This window comes from Musa acuminata, chromosome BXJ2-3 (genome assembly GCF_036884655.1).
Source record: "Musa acuminata AAA Group cultivar baxijiao chromosome BXJ2-3, Cavendish_Baxijiao_AAA, whole genome shotgun sequence".
NCBI classification, from domain to species: domain Eukaryota; kingdom Viridiplantae; phylum Streptophyta; class Magnoliopsida; order Zingiberales; family Musaceae; genus Musa; species Musa acuminata.
In genome coordinates, this window is record NC_088340.1 from 8,073,201 (window position 1) to 8,100,162 (window position 26,962).

The 26,962-nt window shown below is 35.4% G+C and overlaps 1 protein-coding gene and 1 pseudogene across 1 annotated transcript; one reads left to right on the forward strand and one right to left on the reverse strand.

Moving 5' to 3' along the window:
* Positions 1 to 1,499: 1,499 nt before the first annotated feature.
* On the reverse strand, positions 1,500 to 3,255 carry LOC135606451 (cytochrome P450 71A1-like). The gene is made up of 2 exons (XM_065097482.1): positions 2,338 to 3,255; positions 1,500 to 2,257 (listed from the first exon to the last, which is right to left on the reverse strand). Exons 1-2 carry the CDS (start codon positions 3,238 to 3,240, stop codon positions 1,637 to 1,639), a joined length of 1,524 nt encoding a protein of 507 aa, XP_064953554.1. The 5' UTR covers positions 3,241 to 3,255; the 3' UTR covers positions 1,500 to 1,636.
* Positions 3,256 to 23,608: 20,353 nt separating this feature from the next.
* Positions 23,609 to 26,497, forward strand: LOC135607207 (cytochrome P450 71B10-like; annotated as a pseudogene).
* The last annotated feature ends 465 nt before the right edge of the window (positions 26,498 to 26,962 follow it).

Sequence of the window (26,962 nt, forward strand, 5' to 3'; positions counted from 1 at the left end):
CTTATTACATGTCCCTTAAATCTTTCGGTCTACATTAATGTGTCTATCTTTTAACCCATAATTTTTATAATATCACACAAATGAATATTTTTAATAATACAATCACCATATATGATAGCTCTAATTAATTTGACTCAAGAATCAAATAATTTGATGTCTCAACAACTTTATTAGGCGAGTCATATGGACAAGGATGACCGGTAATAAAAATGTATATATGGATGGTCACATGCATTATAATTGGTATAATAATTATAATCCAAAGGATATGTTTTGATCCTTGGTGAGGGATAATGACTGATTGGAGATGCAAGCGCAAAGAAACATATGCATACAGTTCAGCAGCCAGTGGAAAGCAGCGATGTGTCGCCCTCTAATTTTTCACTTGCTTTGAGTAAATGTGTTGTAGAAATCTGTGTTAGATAAATAATAAATATAATTATATTTTTAATATCAATTAATGTAAATATTATTTACTAAAATTATTGTTCAAAAGATCATTAAATATTTTAACGAAGATCTTTTAATTGACCATGAATTATTTTATATGAAAGATCTTAAGTATTTTCAAATTTCTAGAGTCAGTGTCTTTAGATAAAAAATGCAAAATAAAAGAATTGTTGCAATTTTTAATTATTACAATAGTTAGGCTCAAGTATTTTAGGTTTACTCTTTAAACATAAAGTATAAATTGTGTTAGGTGGACTTAGGGTTTGTTTCTTATTGTCACGGGCGAAAGAGGTAGAAAACCACAAAGAAAATTATGGAGAACACGAAAATTATTATCCACCTCTATGATTTGTGTTACCCAACTATACACTTACATAAAAGGCTAATTAATCATACATGGTAATATATAAGAGATGCTTACAATCAAGAATAAATGTAAAGAATCAATTATGACATAATAAAATATTTTTCTTTATGAGGTAAATATGACTAATCATTATGTTACAATTTTTCAACTTCAAGCAACCTTTACTTCAATTTTGATCATTATCCACGCCATGTCCAATCAAATCCATTAATCCAACTTATTTTCGTGCATCATCCGACTTTACTACTATATTGAGATTTTTAATTATTTAAGTTCGAATAACCACAACTTGACTTCGATTCGATCTCCTTAAGAGATCTCTAACACAGATGTCAAGTTGAAAGCCCCAAGCATTATGAATCTTCAAAACCAATCTCGTGAAAGCACAAATTTACTTTTGTCTTCTTCACATTTACTTTCAACGCAAAAACCCCTAAGGAATAAAACAGCCATAGTTAGTCAATGCCATGCCATAATCCCACTAAGAAAAGTCTCAATTCTTATCACTTAACCTTACAATGACAGAAGGTGCTGTTAGGTTAGTTGATAGAAGAGTATATACTCTTCTCTTAAAGTGAACAATCCAACCACTAAGTTATGAAATATAGTCACGCACTTCTTTTCATGAAACAATAAATCACAAACAGAAGATATCGCCAGATGTTTTAATTGCACAAATCGACACATATGACTGCCTTTATTCAATCTGATACTTTAACAGGAACATATTAGCACTAATCATTTAAATCACTTGTACAGTAAACAAAAGTATCATTTAAAGTACTTAGACATATTAGTACTTTAACATGCACGAGCAATTCAGGCTGTTGTTGCATCATATTTGGTGGCCATGAGACAAAGAGCATACTTTCTATGTACAGTAACACCAGGGGCTTCCTCCATACTGATGTCCTCCTTCACCATTCCAGGTGGTAAATGCCAATCAAAGGAGTAGAGGAGGTTGGCAAGCACAAGTTCCACCATTAACAATCCAAGATTCTTACCGGGGCAGATCCTTCGACCTTCGCCAAATGGTATGAGCTTGAAATCCTGCCCATTTGCCTCCATGGAGTCATGCATGAACCTCTCTGGATCAAAGACATGAGGCTTCCCCCACGAATTGGGATCTCTTCCTATCGCCCAAGCATTCACATACATCCATGTTTTTGGTAGAATATCATAGCCATTAAGCTTAAAGTGCTGCATGGTTTCCCTAGGAATTAGCAGCGGAGCGGGAGGGTGCAGCCTCATCGTCTCCTTGATGACACACTTGAAGAAATGAAGTTGGTGAAGGTCACTCTCCTCCACCTCCCCTTTGCTTCCGACACATCGTCTTACCTCGTCTTGTGCTCTCTTCATCAGCTCAGGTTGTCTGATGAGCTCCGCCATCGCCCACTCCACGGTTGCCGAGGATGTGTCCGTCCCACCAATGAAAATATTCTGCATTTGAGCTTGGTTGTTATGAAAGAGAAAATGCGTTTACAAGAACTGGATGCTGTGAAAAGGGTGGCATCAACTACCATGAGCACTCCTTTGATGTGGTCTTCTGTTAGACCCTCTTCATCCTTTTGCATGCGGAGCAAAGCATCTAAGACGTCTCCATCTTCTTTACCTTGCTGCCTCAATCGATCTTGGTGGTGATCTATACGGCGTTGGTAGATGGTATCGAGCTTAAGATAGGCCCTTTCAAGTCTGGATCTCATCCCACTTAGCCTATCAACCCACCCCAACAATGGTAAGTAATCAGATAAAAACAAGCCACCTAACGCCGCTTGGGCTTCTCTGAGCATGTCGTGGAGTTGGATGTCGCCTCCATCGTCGAAGCCAGAGCCAAAGGCAGTTCTGCATGTCATATTGCAGGAAAGCGAGAGCAGCAACTCGCTCAGGTTGACCATGGTCGAAGCGCGAGCGTGAGAACATATCAGTTTCGTCACTCGCTCCATCTCTTCTTTTCTTATGTTCCTAAAAGAGTTGATCTTCCTGGTGCTTAAGAGTTCGACGGTGCAGAACTTCCGAAGCTGCCTCCATCGTTCTCCGTATGGGATGAAGGCCACGTCGGAGAGACCGTATGAAATCTTGGAATACGAGAGGAGCGAAGGCCGACTGCAGCACTCAAGGTCGTGTTTCTTGAGAACTTCCTTAGCCATCTCCGGCGAGGACACAACGACAACGGGGACTCGACCAAGTTTCAAGTGCATGAGAGGTCCATGTTTCTTGGAGAGTTCCCAAAGGGAGCGATGCAGCAAGCTGCTCCCCAAGAGGTGGAGGTGGCCGATGACGGGGAGCTTGGGTGGGCCTGGAGGGAGTTTCCAGGTCGCCGAGCCACCTCTCGCCTTCCGACCTGCAAGTAGAAGTGAAGACAGCAGTGCGAGAACAACGAGAAGAGAAGGGAGAGAAGAGAGCAGGAAGGGAGGAACTGCCATGGTTGCGTTTTGTGATGGTAGCTCACTTATGTTGACAAGGGAATGGTAGGAGCGCCTGCTGATTTATAGTTGTGACACTACTGAGTTGATCTGTTTTCATATGAATTGCTCCACAACAAGTATTTTATTCTTTTAAGATTAATAAAAATAATAGATAAGATAATTATATATCCAACTAGGAAGAAAAATTAGATCAAAATTATCTTCCAATGGGAAAACCAACCTCCCAAGCAAACACCAATTTGTCACCAAAGAATCATGTGTGATTTTTTTGTTTTTTTTCAAAAGATGTTTCTTTAAATAGTTTTTTGTTTTCAATAATATTTCTTTAAATGGTTTTTTGCTTTCAATAATATTCGAATTAGGAGTATCATTTTGAAAAAAATTAAAATAGAGGAGGCTTTTGGAAAAAATAAAAACTTGGAAGCTTTCTCAGATAAATCGCCCAGGCATCACTATTGGCCCATGATTTCATAAGCTCTTGTCATTAGAATCTTCTTATAATTGACTGATCAATTAATTGAATTATATATTTAATGAAATATTATTAATAAAAATATCCAAAAATATGTAAAGAACTTAAATTAATTATAAATTATCAGGATTATATCAAATAGGATTTTTTTTAGAATAATTTTTATTTATAAATTATAATTCTAATAAAGTAAAGCTTTAATCTTCTTCTAATCGAAATGCTCGTTCCATCCCCACCCTTTTTTTTGTCCTATTACATAAGATTGCATTATTGGGTTATAAGTTTTGATTCATATGCGTTGCGGATTAGTAAACATGTAAATCGTTTCTTTATATGCATTACTTGGACAAGGACAAAAGAAGCCTCTACTTTCGTCTAAAGACATGCACAGACAAATGTCATTTGATCGAGTCTCTACAGTAAATCATTTCTTTTGGATATTTGCACAAAACATCCATCATCTGATGGATGAAGAATAGATGTCATATGATAGATGTGAGTTGCAATGTACATGTCCAATGTTTTACAAGTTAAGGGATAAAGCCAGTTGGAACTCTCATATATCTATGCTTGGCCAGACTAATAAGATGAAGAAAGGTGTTGGGGTTTATATTTTGTTTATCATTTTTGGTGTATTTTAAAATTATCCTAATTTGGTTCAACCAATTTGTCATTCTGATTTTCCAGAAATTTTAGATTCAATTAAGTATATTTTCCACATATTAGTGGTGAAAACTCAAAAACAAATATTTTGTTGATTATTTTTTTAGCATTTCAAAATTATCTCAATTTGGTTCAACCAATTTGTTATTCCGATTTTCTAGAAACCAATAGATTGGATTCAATTAAATATATTTTTAAATTTCTAATCCAATAACCAAATCAACTATCTAATTCGTTCAAAATAAAATTAATTTATTAGAATATATGAAGTTCTTTCGATAACTAAAAGATCATTTAAATAATTATGACCTGATTAAACATAGAATGAATGAGGATACTTTGAGAAGAGAAATATCTCTAGATAATTATGAGAATACTAGATATATGTGATTTGAAATTATCATCTATCCCCTATTTATAGATAAGCGGTCCATGTTTTATAAGTGTGTGGAGAAATTGTATCAAATGAAATATGTGAGTGACCATCAAGTGAAAATGTAAGTGACTGTGAGGGCTTTTCTCCACAATATTCCTACCACCTCACAATTAGCTATTCCTTTCTTATCAGTTATCTATTAGTATCAAAGAATCTTCTTCTTATAAATAGTATTAGAGTCTATAACATTATATCTATAACTCGTCCCTTTAACATTATGATATATTGGAACAAAGCCTTTCTAAACTATATCATTACCTTAAAAAAAAAGTTTTACCTTACATTAATATAAATCTTTAAATGTTTTAATCAAAATGTTGATGTAATCACATACAATTAGTACAATAAAGGGAGGATGTGTGACACTTCCTCAAATGGTAATCTAATCTAAGACGACAAGAATAAATCGAGATAAATATATAAAAAATTATTAATTTTTTTAAATATCTTAAGCTATAATTTTAGACTTGATTATCATAGACTTGGTCCTGTAAAACTATGTGATCTGTAATTAGATATCACAGCTATAAATACTTTATACAAAGATTAAGTTATTTTATCTTATCATATTATATTGATATGGTTATATTAAAAATCTAGCTCATTATCTGAGTAAGTTATTTATAATATAATTTTTTTTATTATTAGTTGTACCTAGAAATCAATGGTAGTATTATAATCAGTAAGTATCCTTTGTCTCTTTCATTCTTTCAATTATTTTCTTTGTTTAGATCTTTTCTTTGTCCTATATATATAATTTCTCTTAGGAAATCATTAGACAAGGACATATAAACTTACTTGTCCTTCTTTCTTTTTAATTTTTAATCTATTTAATTAAGGACAAGAAAACATAACCTCTTTATATAAATATTTATATGTACCTTTCTTTCTACCATCAAGCCATGACTTGGGCAAAGAAAAAAGAGGCCTCTACTTTTGACAACACAGGTTGAGTATCTTCTGGAGATTTCTTTTAGATGTTTGCATAAAATATCTAATCCTTGATGAAGTATTATTACTTCCTCTAACGACAGATGTGGTCTGATAACTGTGAGATGCCTTAATAGATGATGTTTCACACGCCAAAGGATAAAAATCCAATTGGAACTATAGATTTCTTTTGTAGGTAGACAAAAGATTTGAGCATGTTGTTGGCCAAGGCTTTTATGATCATAATTTTAGTTGTAGGTCCCGAGTATAGGTATTGAATCTTGATAAGCATAGTTCCACAAACCACCAATAAGGTAGATCGAGAATTCTTGACCTCTCAAGAAGGTCTTTAACAAGGTAACATTGATTGTACATTAGCAAACAAGTTAAATTGAAAGAATACAATAAAACCTTAACAAGAAGCTTGTATGGAGGAACCCATTTTCTCATAGAAATCATCCACTTATTTGATAAGGTCGAGTGATAGCTTGCACTTGAATTATTTTAATTTATATAAGAATATATATTCTTCTCAACTTATTTGTTCTATTTTAATTAAATTTAATTATTTTAACAAAAACTCAAGTCAAAGTCGATCGTATATTTCAATCCTCCATCGGTCTTCATACGACATGAAGCCCATATCGAAGCGACTATATATAAACTTAATAGAAGAGATAAGAAATAACTGGTTGTAGTACCGGAGAGTGTGTGTCTTAAATACTTCTATGGCCAACTCTGTTAAGAAGATGACTATAATAGAAACCTTATAATTGATCTCATATATTAAGAAATTTAAGTTTTGCTTGAGTGTATGTGAGTAGGATAACTTAAGGATCTTATAATTAATTTCATATATTGAGAAATTTAATTTTTCACTACGTACGTCAGAGTTGTTGAACTATGTTAATCATTTTTATGTATCTTATTGATTGTTGATTATTGATCTTTAGTATTTTTTTTTTGTTTTTGACTTTTAATTTTTCTTCTCTCTCTCACCTTAACACTAGTGAATATTTATTTTAATATTATTTATTCTATAATCAAACAACTCTGAGTTAATTTTTTATTATTGTAACTATATGTGAGTTTACATATTGTAATCCAAGCCCCTTTAACATTAATTTTCTAATCAACAAAATATTAATCACAATAAATCTCACTTTTTTCATAGAAAGATCAAATTTTATTATAGTGCTAGTTTGTACAGTATAAACCATGCTTCAAGCAGCACAAATAGACCCAGCTAATTTTATCTATATTAAAAAAAAATTGGTAGAATTTGACATCAAATCTACTTGGCAATGATTTTGATAATTTATCTTAAGATCTTGAATTTAAATCCTATCTTTATTATTTATTCTTTTAAAAAAGAATAATAGATGCATGCGAATAAGGTAGCAAATGATTACTGCGAATACATCAAAGAATTTACACTCAATATTCTTAATATAGTTCCAAAGAAAACAAGAGGATTCTCCTCGTTCAAAATTTTGATTATGATCTCTGCATAACATTCCACTACCAATCTTGATAGTCCAAGTTGATAGCATATTTCAACATAATTTTTGTCCTCATCAGTTTGATAGCATGCTTGCTGCACGCGGAAGTTGATAGCATATTCATAGGCCAAATGGCTTTCCATCGGAGAATGCATCTCCGGCAATTGAGCTCCAATCATATGAGGAAGTGCCATGCTTGTGCTTTGCGATGGTTTCCTAGTTATTTATAGCTGCATCTCACGCTCAAGAACGAAAGGCCGTGGTAAATGGGGCCTGGAGGGGAGATTGCATGGTCTTGTTTTCATTTTCTTTTTCACAAGATTTTAAGATGACGGAGGGAGTAGGGCAGAATAATTGATTGAACATTGTCCTAAATTTTCTTCGAACCAAAAAAAAGTCAACCTATAAAGCATAATTAATTGGGTCATGATTATGATCAGAGTCAGCCAGTATGAGTCTAATTAGTGGATCAATTGATAACATAATATATTTTCAATAAATATTAGAAATAATAAAATATATCTATCAACTTAAAAAATCCATCACATTCCATTATCAACTCGATAAACCTATCAACTTAAAAAAAAAAAATTCCATCAAGTAAACTTAGAGTATTCTAAATTTAATTCAAAATCTTTTATTTTGGTTCGAATCTCAGCATCACATTCCATTATCAATCTTGATATTCCAGGTCAGCTTTTATAGTCATCGAGTTGATAGAATGCTCGCGTCTCACTAATTTCTTCAAAAATGTAATCAAACATATGAATAAGTTTCTTCAAAAATGATTTGATCTATAAATAGGTGTATCCACCAATTAATGATGGCAATATAAAAAATAAATAAATGTATTGTTGTCTCATAAATTGTGAAAGATTTTATATATTGTGTCTTTTTTTTTAATCAATGAATAAGATCCAGTGGCAGGACAGTAATCCGGCAAAAGTTTTCTCTCTCAAAATTGGAGGCACAATTATCATTCTTTGATCCTATTTAACCCCTTCAAATTGGTCAGATTTTATTTTTTTTGACCTTTATACTAACGTTACATACTTAGGACATTACTTGCGGGAGGGGAAAAAGGATCGTCAGATTTTTTTTTTTTGACCTTTATACTAACGTTACATAGGACATTACTTGCGGGAGGGAAAGAAGGATCTCCACGACCATCTTTTTGTCCTAATGTATTATATTCATAGTTCAAATGCCTTTTGGAGAAGACATCTCTAGGATGTTCTATCCTTGTTTAACAAAAAAACGCATATGCTGCTTGTGAGTTGCCTTCACACATTTTTCATGTTTCACAAGCCAACGAACGCAAAGCAATTCTATCTCATGTTTATGTTGAATCATAGATTGACCAATGAGAAGGCCAAGTTGTTTACGATCATCACTGTTGCATGGACACCTCATTTTTCTGGATGTAGGCTCCGCTGTGATCTGGACGCATCGGCATACGTATAATCTTAATGATCAATGGAAGCACAGTTCCACAAAACGCCAAAGAAGTTGGATTGAGCATGGTCAACAATTCTATGCATAAAGCCATGACCATACTTCGACCTATTTTGCGAGATTCTTATTCCATTAGAATACGTTAAGTCATGTAGTAATAATTCTATGCATAAAGCGTCCTTCTCTATATTGATGGCTGCAGATATATCATGAATTCAGCAAAGGAATAGTACAGTAAATGCAGTATCAAAACAATTGACAATGTGCCAAAAATAGCACTTATTGTTGTTGCTAACCAAAGCAAATGAAACAGTTGATCGTATGTATACATACTTGTTGATGCAACCACAATGTGTGATAGTCTGATCAATTCAACTTAGATTCAAACTCCTGGAGAGATCTCTAAGACAAACATCAAGTTGAAAGCCCCAAGCATTATGTTTGCTGAAAACCGAGTTGGTAGAAGCACAAATTTACCGAGCTGGCAAAAACACCTAAAGGAAACAATCCAAAAGAAACATTAATGGACATATAGCTTCGTACCATCCACAAGTCCAACAAGAGCCATAATTACTCAATGCCACGCCGTATGAGTAATCTGTTGAACAATGGTTAGCTATCATGTATATTTATACCTCATACCGTCTTCGAAGTCTAAAAAGAGTCATAATTAGTCAATGTCATGTCGTATGAGTAATCTGTCGATCAATGATTACCTATTGTGTATATTCATACCTCATACCATCCTCGAAGTTCAGAAAGAGCCATATTTAATTAATGCCATGCCGTATGAGTAATATGCCGATCAATGGTTAGCTATCGTATACATTCATACCTCATACCGTCCTCGAAGTTCAGAAAGAGCCATAATTAATTAATGCCATACCGTATGAGTAATATGCCGATCAATGATTAGCTATCGTGTACATTCATATCTAATCCGGTTAAGTGATAAGATAAGAACTCAGACTTAGTTGGATTCCTAACTATTATTTTTTTTGTTTTCAGTTTCTATGTAAATATAAAAGCTGTCAGATTTTTACTATATATATATATATATATATATATATATATATATATAGAGTCACACAATTCTTTTCACTATATATATATATATATATATATATATATAGGAATTACGTGTTGGTATGAAATTATGGAAAACAAAGCCATTCATTCTATCTCTATCTACTTCAATAATGTTCTTTCCATTCTCTTCTCCATCAACTTCGTAGGCTTTTCTTTACTGAATTGTTTTGCTTTTTCATCGGTACAAACTCACTCCATTTGTTTTCTTTGCATTATCGAATGTTGCATTTTCTACTCACTCTTGTTTCTGTTATCAGACTATTTGTTACGTTATCGAATCGTAATATTTGGGAGATTCTAAAAAAGGAATGAGATCTCATTCTTTTAAGTCTCCAATCTTTTGTTTGCCATATAGATATGACTTTCCATCCATATCCATAATATAACATAATAGTATAATACATGTAATATCATTAAATTTAAATCATCTGATGATGATTATAAGGCATTATTAGTCATCATCCCGACATCATCCTAATGATCTTTATAGATGATTACTTCATTGGCATCAAATTCGTTATTTGAGTTTGCCATTATTTATGATTATCGCTTGTGTCAAAGCGAGTAATTTTACTTTCAAAATTCAACTAAAATTCAAAAACCTAGTAATCGTAATCTAACTCACATCCAATGTAGAATTGATCAGATAAGGATATGCTGATTAAAATTTTATCCAAAGATGTCCAAAAATAGGTCAAGTATGCACATTGATGAATACCATGCTCAATCCACCTTCATATGGTAATCAAGAGTGTATCCCTCTATGTCCTGTCCAAAACTGATTGATATGCCGCTACATCACAGTGATATATACCCTAACAGCTTCAGTTCAAGTTATTACTCGACTTTAACAGCTTAGTGGATGATTTATGAGAGAAAATGGGTTCCTCCATTCAAGCTTTTTGTTAAGGTTTTATTGGATTATTTCCAACACACAATTAATACGTTGATAAAGACCTTCTCCCGATGTAATCATCGATAATGTCCTTTAATATCAATTAATTACTATAAATAATATATTACCTTATTATTAACTTTTATATTACGTATTATAGTTAAGGAAATAATTAAATTTGGTTTTTGGTTAAATTAGAAATTTTACTAATCAATTAAATTATTAATTGATTTATTTCTTAATGAGTGATTTGATTTTTAGGAAATAAATGTTGAATCTCGGATTTTGATGATAAAATCAATTGATGGGTTATTTGATCTAATCCATATTATTGAGTTAAGTATGCAGGATTAACTACGATAACCAGAAAGCACAAAGCGAGATTACCGGAGTCAAGTTCGATGGACGTTTAAGAGTCCGAAGAATCGTCGGAGATGCTGCCAGAACCAACCGAGAAGAAATCGGGAACCTGTCGAAATTTTCGAAAGTTCGCCGAAGAGATCGTTGGAGGTTCACGGAGATCACCGAGAAGGCTCGGCTACTCATTAAAGTCATCACATGTTCGGGAGCTTGCTAGAAGCCCGTCGGCAGAAAGTTCGTCGGAAAGCTCGCCAGAACAAGACTCGACGTTCGCGGTTGAAAATTTGCTTAGGATGTGTTTTGGTTATGTAGTCCACTTGTAATTAGGATTAGGATTAAGAGATAATCCTATATCCTGGTTAGGGGCCAACTGGGCCCAAAGTCAGAGTTGGTTTAGGCTAAAAATTAAGCTAAACCAGCGAACTAGAGAGCCAAGATTGAAGCCCAACTAGTGGCTGAAAACACTATAGTCGGGCTGAAAACACTGTAGGCGGTGGCACCGCCCAGCACCCGAGTGCTGGGCGGTGACACCTCCTTGGCTGGGCGGTTGCACCGTCCAGCACCCGAGCGCTGGGCAGTGGCACCGCCTGGCTGGGCGGTGGAACCGCCAGCACCGGGAACCCTAAGAGAATTCAAATTTTGGAGCCCAAAATTTGAATCCTCTTGAGGCCTATAAATACCCCTCAAATCTCAGCTGAGGTTACAACTTTTGAGAAGCATTTTGATTGAGAGAAAAGTAGTAGAAAGTCTTAGCAAGTCTTGTTTTCAATTTGCTAGAGAGTTCTCCTCCTTCTTTCTTATTGAAAATTTGTAAGAGGTTGAGCTGCTTGTAAAAGGTTGTAAGAGGGGTGTTTACCCTTCCATTTCAAGAGACTTGCTAGTGGAAGGTGGGAGCCTCATCGAAGAGGGGCCTCGCAAGTGGAGTAGGTCATTTGACCGAACCACTCTAAAAATCGGCGTAATCTCTGGTTTACTTTTTATTATTGTCATTTACATTACTGCAAATCTTCTTACTACTTTAGTTCCTTATTACTCTAGCTGCGCAACTTTAAGAATACTCCTTCAAGTTAAATTTCTCAAGTTTCGTTCTTAACGTACGAAAGATTTTGTTAAAATCGAAGTTTTAATCCGCTGCACTAATTCACCCCCCCCCCTCTTAGTGCCGCTCCGATCCTAACAAGTGGTATCAGAGCAAGGTTATCTCTCATATTTGGTTTAATACCCAAGAGAGATGGCTTACTCCGGCATGCAAGAGGGCCATTCTATTGCACGACCACCTTTGTTTAATGGGTCGGATTACACATATTGGAAGACTCGCATGAGAATCTTCCTCATTTCTATGGACTTTGAGCTTTGGTCTATTGTCGAGAATGGATTTCAAAAATCTTCTCTTCCGACGAGCGAATGGAATGAATCGGAGAAGAAGGTTTTTGCTTTAAATGCAAAGGCTATGAATGCCTTGTTTTGTGCATTAGACAAAAACGAATTTAATCGTGTTTCAATGTGTGATTCGGCTTTTGATATTTGGAGAACTCTTGAGGTCACTCATGAAGGCACTAGCCGAGTGAAAGAGTCCAAAATCAACATCCTTGTGCACTCTTACGAACTTTTCCGAATGAAACCAAGTGAGTCCATCGGAGACATGTACACCCGGTTTACGGATGTCATCAATGGACTCAAAGCTCTTGGTAAAGATTTTACTAACTTTGAACTAGTAACTAAAATCTTAAGATCCCTCCCTAAAAGTTGGGATCCAAAAGTTACGGCCATTCAAGAGGCCAAAGACCTTAAAGCATTCCCTCTTGAAGAACTCATTGGGTCTCTAATGACCTACGAAATGACATGTCAAGCTCATGACGAGCTCGAGAACCCCCTTCCGAAGAACAGGAAGGATATTGCACTCAAATCACAAGAAGACCACTTAAAAGGAACATCAAGTGATGAGGACAGTGACAATGACATTGCACTTTTGACTCAAAAATTTAAAAAATATTTAAGAAAGAACAAACTTAAAAATAATGTAAAAAATAAATTTGAACAAAAGAAGGACCAAGTGATTTGCTATGAATGCAAAAAACCGGGACACTACAAGAACGATTGTCCTCAAGCCAAAAAGAGGACATCAAAGAAGAAGGCGTTCAAGGCAACGTGGGATGATTCAAGCGCATCCGAAGAAGAGGAGTCCAACACCGAGCAAGTTGCTCATTACGCGCTAATGGCGTTAGGAGAAGAGGTATGTGATTTATTTAATGAAGATTTATCTTTTGAAGAACTATCTATCGCTTTTCATGAATTATTTGATGAATGTAGAACTGTTAGCAAGAAGTTAAGTATCTTAAAGAAAGAGCATGCTTTGCTACAAGATAAGTTTGATAGTCTTCAAACTCCTCCATGCTCTAAGTGTGAGCACTTAGAAGCAATAAAAAATGAAAACTTGCTTCTTAAGGAAACCTTAAACAAGTTTAAGGTTGGTAGCAAAGGATTAGATATGATCCTTGCACACAAGGGTCACATCGCAAATAGAAATGGAATTGGATTTGTAAAAAGATTACATCAAAATCCTACCACTTTCATAAAAGGACCTACATTACAAGTTTCCTCTTATATGAAATGCAACTTTTGTTGCAAATCCGGACATATTGCCTACAAATGCCCATTTAGGAAAATTAGTTCACAAAAATTAATATGGGTTTCTAAAGGAACTATAAAGAATTCAATCATAAATAACAAAGTTAGTGGGTCAATTTTTGAGGCACCCAAAATCAAATGGGTACCTAAAAATCATCCTCTTTTGTAGACAAACCCACAAGCTAGGAGCAAGAGATGGTATCTCAATAGTGGATGCTCAAGACATATGACTGGAGATCCATCTCATTTCTCTATGCTCACTAGCAAAGAAGAAGGGTACGTTACCTTCGGAGACAACAACAAGGGCAAAATCATTGGCAAGGGAACTATTGGTAACAAATTTAATTTTTCCATTGATGATGTCTTACTAGTTGATGGATTGAAACATAATCTCTTGAGTATTAGTCAACTATGTGATAAAGGTTACATCGTTAGATTTGAATCAAATATGTGCATTATTGAAAAACCAAATCATAACATGACTATGATTGCTTTAAAACAAAATAATGTCTATACCATCAATCTTGATGAACTAAGTAATGAAATGTGCTTCTCCGCCGTAAATGATGATGCTTGGCTTTGGCATAGGAGATTAGGCCATGCAAGCATGAAAACAATATCTAAGATCTCATCTCAAGAATTAGTATAAGGAATTCCAAATATAAAGTTTATTAAGGACAAAGTATGCGATGCATGTCAACTAGGCAAACAAATAAAAACAAGCTTCAAACCAAAAAATCAAATTAGCACTACTAGACCATTACAATTGATCCATTTGGACTTATTTGGACCAATTGATACAACAAGTCTAGGTGGAAGCAAATATGCTTTTGTGATTGTGGATGACTACTCTAGATACACTTGGACCTATTTCTTAGCTCACAAAAGTGATTGCTTCAAGTGTTTCTCTAAATTTTGTAAACTCACTCAAAACGAAAAAGGCTTCATGATTTCATCAATTCGGAGTGATCACGGTGGTGAATTCCAAAATCGTGACTTTCAAAATTTTTGCGAAAGTAATGGGTACAATCACAACTTCTCAACTCCAAGAAATCCTCAACAAAATGGAGTAGTTGAAAGGAAAAATAGAAACCTACAAGAAATGGCAAGAACTATGTTGAATGAACATAGTTTACCTAAGTACTTTTGGGCCGAAGCCGTAAATACGGCTTGCTACATCATGAATAGAGTTCTAATAAGACCATCCTTATCCAAAACTCCCTATGAATTATGGAATAACAAAAAACCAAACATCTCCTATTTTAAAGTTTTTGGTTGTAAATGCTTTATTTTAAATGAAAGGGATGCTTTAGGAAAATTTGATGCTAAATCCGATGAAGGCATCTTTCTTGGTTACTCTTCCGTTTCTAAAGCTTTTCGGGTTTTTAATAAAAGAACTTTAGTAATTGAAGAGTCTATTCATGTAGCTTTTAATGAAACTTTCGATTTAAAGAAAAATGATTTTGATGATGATCTTGGTTTTGATAATTTGAATTTAAATGAACCCTCTCCTCAAAATAGCCATTTGAATGCATCTTCTTCCGAAATTTCTTTACCAAAAGAATGGAAGTATGTAGATGCTCATCCAAAAGAGCAAATTATAGGAGATACATCAAAAGGGGTTCAAACTCGTTCTTCTTTCAAAAATTTCTGTGCTAACGCCGCTTTCCTTTCTCAAATTGAACCTAAATGCATTGACGAAGCCTTAAAAGATGATTTTTGGATCATTGCAATGCAAGAAGAATTGAACCAATTTGAGAGGAATGAGGTATGGAAGCTTGTTCCTAGACCAAGTGACCACTTAGTCATAGGTACTAAGTGGGTCTTTAGAAACAAGCAAGACGAAAATGGTATCGTGGTTAGAAACAAGGCTAGATTAGTGGCCAAAGGTTTCAACCAAGAAGAAGGTATCGATTACGAAGAAACCTTCACTCCCGTGGCTCGATTAGAAGCCATAAGGATGCTCCTTGCCTATGCTAGTAGTAATAATTTTAAACTATTTCAAATGGATGTTAAAAGTGCTTTCTTGAATGGTTTTATTTCCGAAGAAGTATTTGTCGAACAACCTCCCGGATTTGAAAATTCTCTTCTTCCTAATCATGTATTCAAATTGACTAAAGCTCTCTATGGCTTAAAACAAGCTCCTAGAGCTTGGTATGAAAGGCTTAGTTCCTTTCTTATTTTAAATAATTTTACCAAAGGCAAGGTTGATACTACATTGTTTATTAAACATTTTGAAAATAATTTTCTTATTGTGCAAATTTATGTTGACGATATTATTTTTGGCTCTTCGGATGAATCACTATGTGAATCATTTGCCAAATCTATGAGTCTTGAATTTGAAATGAGTTTAATGGGTGAATTAACTTTCTTTTTGGGATTACAAATCAAACAACTTAGTGATGGTATATTTCTTAACCAATCCAAATATACATTAGAATTGTTAAAACGATTTAACATGGATAGTTCAAAAGCAATAAACACCCCTATGAGTACTGCGACTAAGTTAGATATGGATGAAAATGGTGAAAGTTTCGATCAAAAAACATATAGGGGAATGATAGGTAGTCTACTCTACCTCACTGCGACTAGACCGGATATTATGTTTAGTGTAGGACTTTGCGCTAGGTTTCAATCTAATCCTAAATTATGTCATCTTAAGAGTGTTAAAAGAATATTTAGATATCTTAAAGGAACTCCAAATTTAGGATTGTGGTATCCAAAATCTGAAAAATTCGATCTAATAGCTTATGCAGATGCCGATTTTGGCGGATGCAGGATAGATAGAAAAAGTACATCCGGAACATGCCAATTTTTAGGACATGCACTTGTTTCTTGGACTTCCAAGAAACAAAATTCAGTCGCACTATCTACGGCGGAAGCCGAATACATTGCTGCAAGTGCATGTTGTGCACAAGTCATTTGGATGAAAAATACATTAGAAGACTATGGAATTCACTTTAAAAATATTCCCATAAAATGTGATAATACTAGTGCCATATGTCTTACTAAAAATCCAATTCAGCACTCTAGAACTAAGCACATCGATGTTAGGCATCATTTCATACGCAATCATGTTCTTAACAATGATGTTGTTCTAGAATTCATTGACACAAAGCATCAATTAGCAGATATATTTACAAAAGCTTTGAATGAAGACCAATTTGAATTCATCCGAAGGGAATTAGGCATGCTAAATTGTCCCTAAACAATAAACTTGTTTGATTGGATTTTCCGTAAAGTTTTTCATCTTCTTTCCGTCTCTCATTCTCCTTCAAATTCCATATGACATGTTGTGAAATCTCGAAATCGACTTTGATGACTTGATTATGAATTTCAAGTTAGCGATTTGATTTAAATAAGTTTTATCTAAATCATAATCTTGATCTTGCAAAATTGGAATCACAAATAATATCTTTTGGCATTCATGAATTGATACTTACAAATATGAAAGTATTGGCATTCATGACTTGAATTTGATTGAAACATTGTATGCTTAAATTAATCATTCTCCTATGTTTCAAAAATTCTTTAAATGCCTTATGTGATGTTTAAAAAGTAATGTTGAGATTTTCATTAATTTGACGATTTGAATGAGTTTGTATTCGAATTATGATCTTGACTTCGTGAAATTACTACTTGAATTTTTTTTTTATCCCAATCTCTCTCTTATACATCTACAATTTCTATTATTCATAGAAAGAAGAGATTAGATAATATGAATGCATGCTGAATTTTCCTCTAAAATGAACTCTGCGTAAATATTTTTGCATACTTAATTTTCAATGATAAAATCGTTGTATGACAAAATATGTGCTTCAAGTCTCATTTTCCTTTTTGTTGATGACAAAGGGGGAGAAAAGTGATGACTTATATCATTCTTAATAGCATGACAAAATATGAATTGCAAAATCCTTGAGAAAAGTGATCGATCGATGATTATCTTATATGCCTTGCAAAATCCTTGAAAATATCGTAAGATTGATTGATCATATTGAATGCATGTCTAAAATGTATAATCATGCAATTCAAGTTGAAAATCTTTATCTCTTGTCATAGTAAAATTTGTCTCTTATCTTTCGACTTGAAAAAGATTTTCATCAAAGTTTCGCATTTACATTATGCTTAATGAGAATAACGATAAGTTCTACGGTTAGAGCTTATCGGTTTATACTTGAATTCAATGATGAAATTCATGTGTTTTATCTTCTCATAATATGGCATATAGATAGGGGGAGTTACGTTTAACTCCGTCATCAATTGATTGTCATCATCAAAAAGGGGGAGATTGTTGAATCTCGGATTTTGATGATAAAATCAATTGATGGGTTATTTGATCTAATCCATATTATTGAGTTAAGTATGCAGGATTAACTACGATAACCAGAAAGCACAAAGCGAGATTACCGGAGTCAAGTTCGATGGACGTTTAAGAGTCCGAAGAATCGTCGGAGATGCTGCCAGAACCAACCGAGAAGAAATCGGGAACCTGTCGAAATTTTCGAAAGTTCGCCGAAGAGATCGTCGGAGGTTCACGGAGATCACCGAGAAGGCTCGGCTACTCATTAAAGTCATCACAAGTTCGGGAGCTTGCTAGAAGCCCGTCGGCAGAAAGTTCGTCGAAAAGCTCGCTAGAACAAGACTCGACGTTCGCGGTTGAAAATTTGCTTAGGATGTGTTTTGGTTATGTAGTCCACTTGTAATTAGGATTAGGATTAAGAGATAATCCTATATCCTGGTTAGGGGCCAACTGGGCCCAAAGTCAGAGTTGGTTTAGGCTAAAAATTAAGCTAAACCAGCGAACTAGAGAGCCAAGATTGAAGCCCAACTAGTGGCTGAAAACACTGTAGTCGGGCTGAAAACACTGTAGGCGGTGGCACCGCCCAGCACCCGAGTGCTGGGCGGTGACACCTCCTTGGCTGGGCGGTTGCACCATCCAGCACCCGAGCGCTGGGCGGTGGAACCGCCAGCACCGGGAACCCTAAGAGAATTCAAATTTTGGAGCCCAAAATTTGAATCCTCTTGAGGCCTATAAATACCCCTCAAATCTCAGCTGAGGTTACAACTTTTGAGAAGCATTTTGATTGAGAGAAAAGTAGTAGAAAGTCTTAGCAAGTCTTGTTTTCAATTTGCTAGAGAGTTCTCCTCCTTCTTTCTTATTGAAAATTTGTAAGAGATTGAGCTGCTTGTAAAAGGTTGTAAGAGGGGTGTTTACCCTTCCATTTCAAGAGACTTGCTAGTGGAAGGTGGGAGCCTCATCGAAGAGGGGCCTCGCAAGTGGAGTAGGTCATTTGACCGAACCACTCTAAAAATCGGCGTAATCTCTGGTTTGCTTTTTATTATTGTCATTTACATTACTGCAAATCTTCTTACTACTTTAGTTCCTTATTACTCTTGCTGCGCAACTTTAAGAATATGCCTTCAAGTTAAATTTCTCAAGTTTCATTCTTAACGTACGAAAGATTTTGTTAAAATCGAAGTTTTAATCCGCTGCACTAATTCACCCCCCCCCTCTTAGTGCCGCTCCGATCCTAACAATAAATAGTTTACATTCTATTTGTGTGAAGTATAAGAAATGAATATTATATTTTTCTAAAAAATAAAAATAAATTAAAAATAAGAATTAAATTATTATTTACCTTTTGGAAAGATCTCATCTTCTCTTATATAAAGGAGACTACTCTTCTCTCAAAGCTTAATAATGGGAGAATTAAGGAGAGGACTACCCGAGAAGATAATATTGAGGAAAGGATAGCTAAGGAGAGGTATGATCTTTTCTTTTTTTAACTAGGTTTGATTTATATTTTGAAATCTTGATGTTGAGATTGTTATAATTTTTGATGCATAATGATGTTTTAATTTCAAAATTCATGATTAGTAAATAATGATAATTATTTTATGATGTTAGAATGATTATTTGATTTATATTGATCTCTTAAGCTTAAGTGAATTTTAATATTCATTTAATTATTAAAATTTTATTTTTAGATTAGCATAATAGTTTTATTTTATTTAATTAGATATATCTATGTTTCAAGAATTATGTGTGAATTTCTATAATGTAATTAGTTTTAAATTTTAGATTATGAATTTAAAGTTTTAATTAATGGATTTGAGTTATTCTTTAATAATTTTAAATATTAAAATTTAATTTGATAAGAGGAGTCTAATTGGGTTCTGACTTGAGTCAAATTGATCGATCAAATCGAATCGACTCATCCCATGTGGTCATGTACGACCTAGCTCATGTGATCAAGTATGACCTAGCTCATGTGACTCGACATAACTCAATATATGTGGCCGGGTAGGAGCCAGCCCATATGGTATATACAATCCAACCCATGTGGCCAGACATGACCCAACCCATGTGACTAGATACGATCCAATTCATATGGCTATGTATGACCTAACCCATGTGGTAAGGTACGACCCAACTATGTGGTAGGTACGACCCAACTATGTGGCTAGGCATGACCCAACATATGTGGCTAAGTACGATCCAGTTCATTTGGTCATGTATGACCTTGCCCATGTGATAAGGTATGACCCAACCATATGACCAGGCATGAGCCAACTCATGTGATTAGGTATGATCCAATCCATGTGGTCATGTATGACCCACTCATATGGTAAGGTATGACCCAACCATGTGGCTAGGCATGGGCCAACTTATGCAGCTAGGTACGACCTAGTCTATGTGGTCAGATACAACCTCAACTCATGTGTCTAGGTACGACCAACTCGTGAGCCAAGCATGACCTAGTTCAATGGTAAGACTCAGCCCAATTTATAAGTAAGGCTTAGCCTAGTCCATGAAGTTAAGCTTATCCAACTATACGATTGACATTAAACATATCATTGCTCCTTTTATATAACCTATCATACCTCAACTCAACATATTACTTGGAACATGCATATGCAACGTATGTGCTCATCCAAGACTCAAGTGGGTTGGTTCAGTTTGGGTTAGCACTATACGACATAGTCTGATTTTCTCTCTCTCTATTGGTTTGAGCTTGTTAATTGATTAAATCAGATAGGTTTGATCAGTTAAAACCAGTTTATGGTAATTCCAAACTAATTTGACTAGTTCAAATCTATTTGACCTAATCGAGATCAATCAAATCTAAATTAGATCAGTCTAGGATGATTCCAGATCAAATCTATAAAGATTTGAGATTGGTTCTATTAGATCATAATTGAATTGAGTTTGGTTTAAGTCAATTAAGTTATTTCAATTAGGATTTTGGTTGATTATGGATTATTGAGAGATTGATGTTTCATGCATTTATAGTTTAATAAATTTAAATATTTTATCTAAAGATGTCATTTGAAAATGATTATTGGTTTTCTACTATGATATTGATATAATTATTATTATGTAGTAGATATGACTAGGCTAGTAGTCCACATTGGAAGTGCAACATATGAAAGGAGCTACGGGCTCATCACAATGCGAAGCTACTAATGAACATAGTATGGTAGATTTACATCAAGTATGGTCTCTCATAATATTTAATCCTATTGATTTCTTGATGCATGCTGAGTGAATGGATAAGTTAAATAAATGATCATGGATGTTTATATATCTTTACTGAGGGCAGGTATGGCAATTCCCTTTGGGGATTAGCAGGCCATCAGATGTGATGGTTAGACAGTTTCTCCATCCGCTGTTGGGAGGAACGTGTCCTCACTTGAGCGAGTGAGGGGTACCACTCCATCCGTTATTATCAGTGCCATATGGATTATCTCCATCCATTGTTGGGAGGAATCCATCTCATGGAATATGACTCTCCATCCATTGTTGGGAGAATACACCATCGGGTGATGTACACCTTTGTTATTATATATGTGTTGTATGTGGTCGATGTATGATTTTGTTTATTACGTAAGAAATTATCATCTTTTTTTTTCATGAGTTTTATGACGAATCGATATATTATCATTTTTATTGAATTATTATTATTTTATAAATATTAAATATTATTTTAATAATTATTTTGAGGTTCCTATGAGCATGTGTTATTGTTGATATGTTTTTATTTTATATTTATTTTTAGAGTAATCAACTATTTTATAATAATTCAAAGCTTGGGTAGAAAAGATTTTGTGATCCTATAAGATGTGATCTTTTTGTAATTAATAAAATATTAATTATTATAAAGATAATAATTTAAATTTAAAATAAATAAAAAAAATAAATTATGAATAATAAATTACTGATTTATTATTCTTTTTATAAATCCACATCAAGAATACTTGGTGGAACTACGCTTATCAAGATTCTGTGGTGGGACCTACACCTAAAACTATGGTCTCTCTGGCCAACACCTGGCTTAAATCTTTTGTCCAGCTACAGAAGAAATCTATAGTTCCATTTGGCTCTATCCTTTGAGGTGCGAAACATCAACATCTTAGTATCTTAGTTATAGAGGAAGTAAGGATTGGATATTTTGTGCAAACATCCAAAAGAAATCTCCAGGAGAGACTCTTCAGCCCTTCTGCACTTGCCCAAGTCATGATGGTAGAAAGTTTTATATATATATATATATATATATATATATATATATATATATATATATATATATATATATATATATATAAAGAGGATATATTTTCTTATCCTTAATTAAATAGATTAAAAATTAAAAAGAAAGAAGGACATGGAAGTTTATATGTCCTTGCCTAATGATTGCCTAAGAGAAATTGTATATAGTTAAAAAAAAAAGTCTAAACAAAGAAAAAAATTGAAAGAGTCAAAAAGACACAAAAGCACTTGTTGATTATACTATTGATTTCTACGTACAACTAATTAAAAAAAAATCTATATTGCAAATAGCTTGCTTAAATGATGTTCTAGAGTTTTAATATAACCATATAAATATAATATGATAAGATAAAATAACTTTATCTTTATATAAAGTATTTACAAGTGTGGTAATCATCCAGTTCATCCAGTTCCAGAGGACATGACGCAAGTCAAGGGTAATCAAGTCTAAAATTATAGTTTAAGATATTAAAAAAAAGAAATCTTTTTATATGTCTATCTCATTTTATTTTTATTTTCTTAGATTAAATCTTATACAAGTAGTATTACTATTTGAGGAAGAATCACACTTGTAAATGATCCTCTCTTTATCGTACTAATTATATGTGATTACATCAATATTTTGAGTAAAAAGTTATTTTAATTTAAGATTTGATTTTTTTTTAACGTTATGATATAATTTAGAGGGTCTTTGTTGGAATATATCATAATATTAAAGGGACTTGAGCTATGGATATGATGTTATAGATAATGATACTATTTATAAGAAGAAGATACTTTGATACTGATAACGGATAAGGAAGAAATAGTTGATTGTGAGGTGGTGGGAATATAGTGGAGAAAAGCTCTCACAATCGTTCACATTTTCACTTGATACAATATCTCCACACTTGTACATCATGGACCACATCGCTATCTATATAGGGGATAGAGGGTAATTTCTCTAGTACTCTCATAATTATCTAGAAATATGTCTTTGCACAATATATCCTCATTCATTCTATATTTAATCAGGTCATAATTATCTAAATGATCTTTTAATATTATAATTAAATTCATATATTCTAATAAATTAGGTTTATTTTGAACCAATTAGATAGTTCTAAAAAGAAGAATGGAAAACCAAACATTTGACTAAGTTGATTTGGTTATTGGATTAGAAATTTTAAAATATACTTAATTAAATCCAATCTATTAGTTTCTAGATAATCGGAATAACAAATTGATTGAATCAGATTGGGATAATTTTAAAATGCTCAAAAAATAACAAACAAAATATTTGTTTTGGAGTTAACATCACTAAGATGTGGCCATCTTAAAGATTTTTAAATATACTCAATTAAATCTAAAGTTTCTAAAAGATCGGAATGACAAATTGGTTTAATCAAAAGAACAAAATACTTATTAGCTCGGTACATTGCCACAACCATAAATTACCATGAACTCCTACCATTCCCTTATCAACAACATACGCGAGCTACCACCACAAAACGCAAACATGGCCCTTCCTCCCCTCCTGCTCTCCTATCTCCCTTCTCTTCTCGTTGTTCTCGCACTGCTGTCTTCACTTCTTCTCGCAGGTCGGAAGGCGGGAGGTGGCTCGGGGACCTGGAAGCTCCCTCCAGGCCCACCCAAGCTCCCCGTCATCGGCCACCTCCACCTCTTGGGGAGCAGCTTGCTGCATCGCTCCCTTTGGGAACTCTCCAAGAAACATGGACCTCTCATGCACTTGAAACTTGGTCGAGTCCCCGTTGTCGTCGTGTCCTCGCCGGAGATGGCTAAGGAAGTGCTCAAGATACACGACCTTGAGTGCTGCAGTCGGCCTTCGCTCCTCTCCCTTTCCAAGATTTCATACGGTCTCTCCGACGTCGCCTTCATCCCATACGGAGAACGATGGAGGCAGCTTCGGAAGTTCTGCACCGTCGAACTCTTCAGCACCAGGAAGATCAACTCTTTTTGGGACATAAGAAGAGAAGAGATGGAGCCAGTGACGAAACTGATATGTTCTCACGCTCGCGCTTCGACCATGGTCAACCTGAGCGAGTTGCTGCTCTCGCTTTCCTGCAATATGACATGCAGAACTGCCTTTGGCTCTGGCTTCGACGATGGAGGCGACATCCAACTCCACGACATGCTCAGAGAAGCCCAAGCGGCGTTAGGTGGCTTGTTTTTATCTGATTACTTACCATTGTTGGGGTGGGTTGATAGGCTAAGTGGGATGAGATCCAGACTTGAAAGGGCCTATCTTAAGCTCGATACCATCTACCAACGCCGTATAGATCACCACCAAGATCGATTGAGGCAGCAAGGTAAAGAAGATGGAGACGTCTTAGATGCTTTGCTCCGCATGCAAAAGGATGAGGAGGGTCTAACAGAAGACCACATCAAAGGAGTGCTCATGGTAGTTGAAAGTTGCACCAAACTTCGGCAGCAATGTCACATGAAGAAATAAGTGGGGCAAGGGATCCAGCGACCGAGGCTTGAATTGCTTGAAGGATGAGGCGATCCTGGCGTAACCATAGTTTGTGATCCGAATTTGGTACTAGACTGAATGCGCTTGAGATGTTGAGATCCCCGGTGGACAACGAAGAGAGTCATCGATATAGCCTAAAAGATCATAGCCAAATAGTGGGAATAGTAATGGGAGCATCAGAGGTAGACGGAGAACATATGAAAGATATGATTAGGGAGAAAGAAGTGTTGGTATAGATCAATGTCACCTGAGATGGTGGCAAATAAGATCTGTGTTGAAAGAATAAGGTCTTCGTTGAAGGAAAAGACCTATGCAATATGCTGTAGATTTCTATGCAGTAGGTCTATAGGGAGGACTCTGGGCAGTGATGCAGCCAGGGGCGTGATCAACTTTGTGCAAGACAGCTGCAGATCTTTGTGCAATAGATCAGCAGTTAGGAATCTTGGCAGCGAGGCAGCAACGTAGAAAGTTTCCGAAGGCTGCTTGTCGCTGCGAAGGCAGAGCAGGACGCTGGCTACCTGGGAAGCCGTCGGAAGCAGTGACGACAATGTTGCCGGAGCCGAGAACAGCAGTGGCGGAGGCGTTGGCTGGGCTCACGCTAGAAGCACTACGTTTCCACCCTCGTCCGGGAGGGAGAGGTGACCGTCACTGGTCAGTTGCAGGCGAACCAAAGGCGAAGGTGCTGGAGGGAGAAAGCCAGGAGCTGGTCGATGGACCAGCGTGCGGAAGCAGATGGGAGGGAGATTGGGGAAGCTGATGGGTGGGGTCGAAAGACTCGAAGAGGTGAACGCTATGATAGAATGAGAGAGTAAAGAATAAAATTATAAGGATAAAGCAAAAGCACACTTCAAGTAATATCATGTGAAGTCTATTTATACATGGTGAAAGAGGATATTTCTTTAACTGAGCAGAGAGATTTCCTCATGCAGTTGAGGAAATCTCATCTGCTATGCAGTTGAGGATATCTCTCTTTTACAGTTGTTGTAAACGCCTTTTCTCTTTCATAATAACCAAGCTCAAGTGCAGAATATTTTCATTGCTGGGACGGACACATCCTCGGCAACCGTGGAGTGGGCGATGGCGGAGCTCATCAGACAACCTGAGCTGATGAAGAGAGCACAAGACGAGGTAAGACGATGTGTCGGAAGCAAAGGGGAGGTGGAGGAGCTTGACCTTCACCAACTGCATTTCTTCAAGTGTGTCATCAAGGAGACGATGAGGCTGCACCCTCCCGCTCCGCTGCTACTTCCTAGGGAAACCATGCAGCACTTTAAGCTAAATGGCTATGATATTCTACCCAAAACATGGATGTATGTGAATGCTTGGGCGATAGGAAGAGATCCCAATTCGTGGGGGAGGCCTCATGTCTTTGATCCAGAGGTTCATGCATGACTCCATGGAGGCAAGTGGGCAGGATTTCAAGCTCATACCATTTGGCGAAGGTCGAAGGATCTGCCATGGTAAGAATCTTGGATTGTTAATGGTGGAACTTGTGCTTGCCAACCTCCTCTACTCCTTTGATTGGCATTTACCACCTGGAATGGTGAAGGAGGACATCAGTATGGAGGAAGCCCCTGGTGTTACTGTACATAGAGAGTATGCTCTTTGTCTCATGGCCATCAAATATGATGCACCAACAGCCTGAATTGCATGTGCATGTTGAAGTACTAATATGTCTAAGTTCTTTAAATGATACTTTTGTTTACTGTACAAGTGATTTAAATGATTAGTACTAATATGTTCCTGTTAAAGTATCAGATTGAATAAAGACAGTCATGTGTGTCGATTTGTGCAATTAAAACATCTAGCGATATCTTCTGTCTGTGATTTATTGTTTCATGAAAAGAAGTGTGTGACTATATTTCGTAACTTTGTGGTTGGAGGAGCAGGGATAAAAAGAAGCCTTTTGACTTAATGTAGTATTAAAAACAAGAGGATTGATAAAAACACTTACAAGATACCAAATGCACACAGACTCACTCTTTATTTATGTTTTTCTCTATTTGTTTCATGAACTGCGGTCCTATTTATAGGACATAGTGACAACCACCCTATAACTACTAGATAATGAGGTAACTAGATAATGAGGTAGATAATGAGGTATTTATAGGACCTAGTGACAACCACCAAACATCCTATAACCACTAAATCATGATAACTATCTAGATAGATAACTATGAATCAAATCTCAACACTCCCCCTTGATACCAATTTACGACATAAAATAAACATTCTTTCGAATTGGAAGTGATTTGGTAAGGATATCCG

Coding starts and splice junctions, on each gene's coding strand:
- LOC135606451 (XM_065097482.1), bottom strand. CDS start 3,240: ATGGCAGTTCCTCCCTTCCTGCTCTCTTCTCTCCCTTCTCTTCTCGTT. Junction 2,258..2,337: donor ACATCAAAGGAGTGCTCATG/GTAGTTGATGCC, acceptor GCTCAAATGCAG/AATATTTTCATTGGTGGGAC.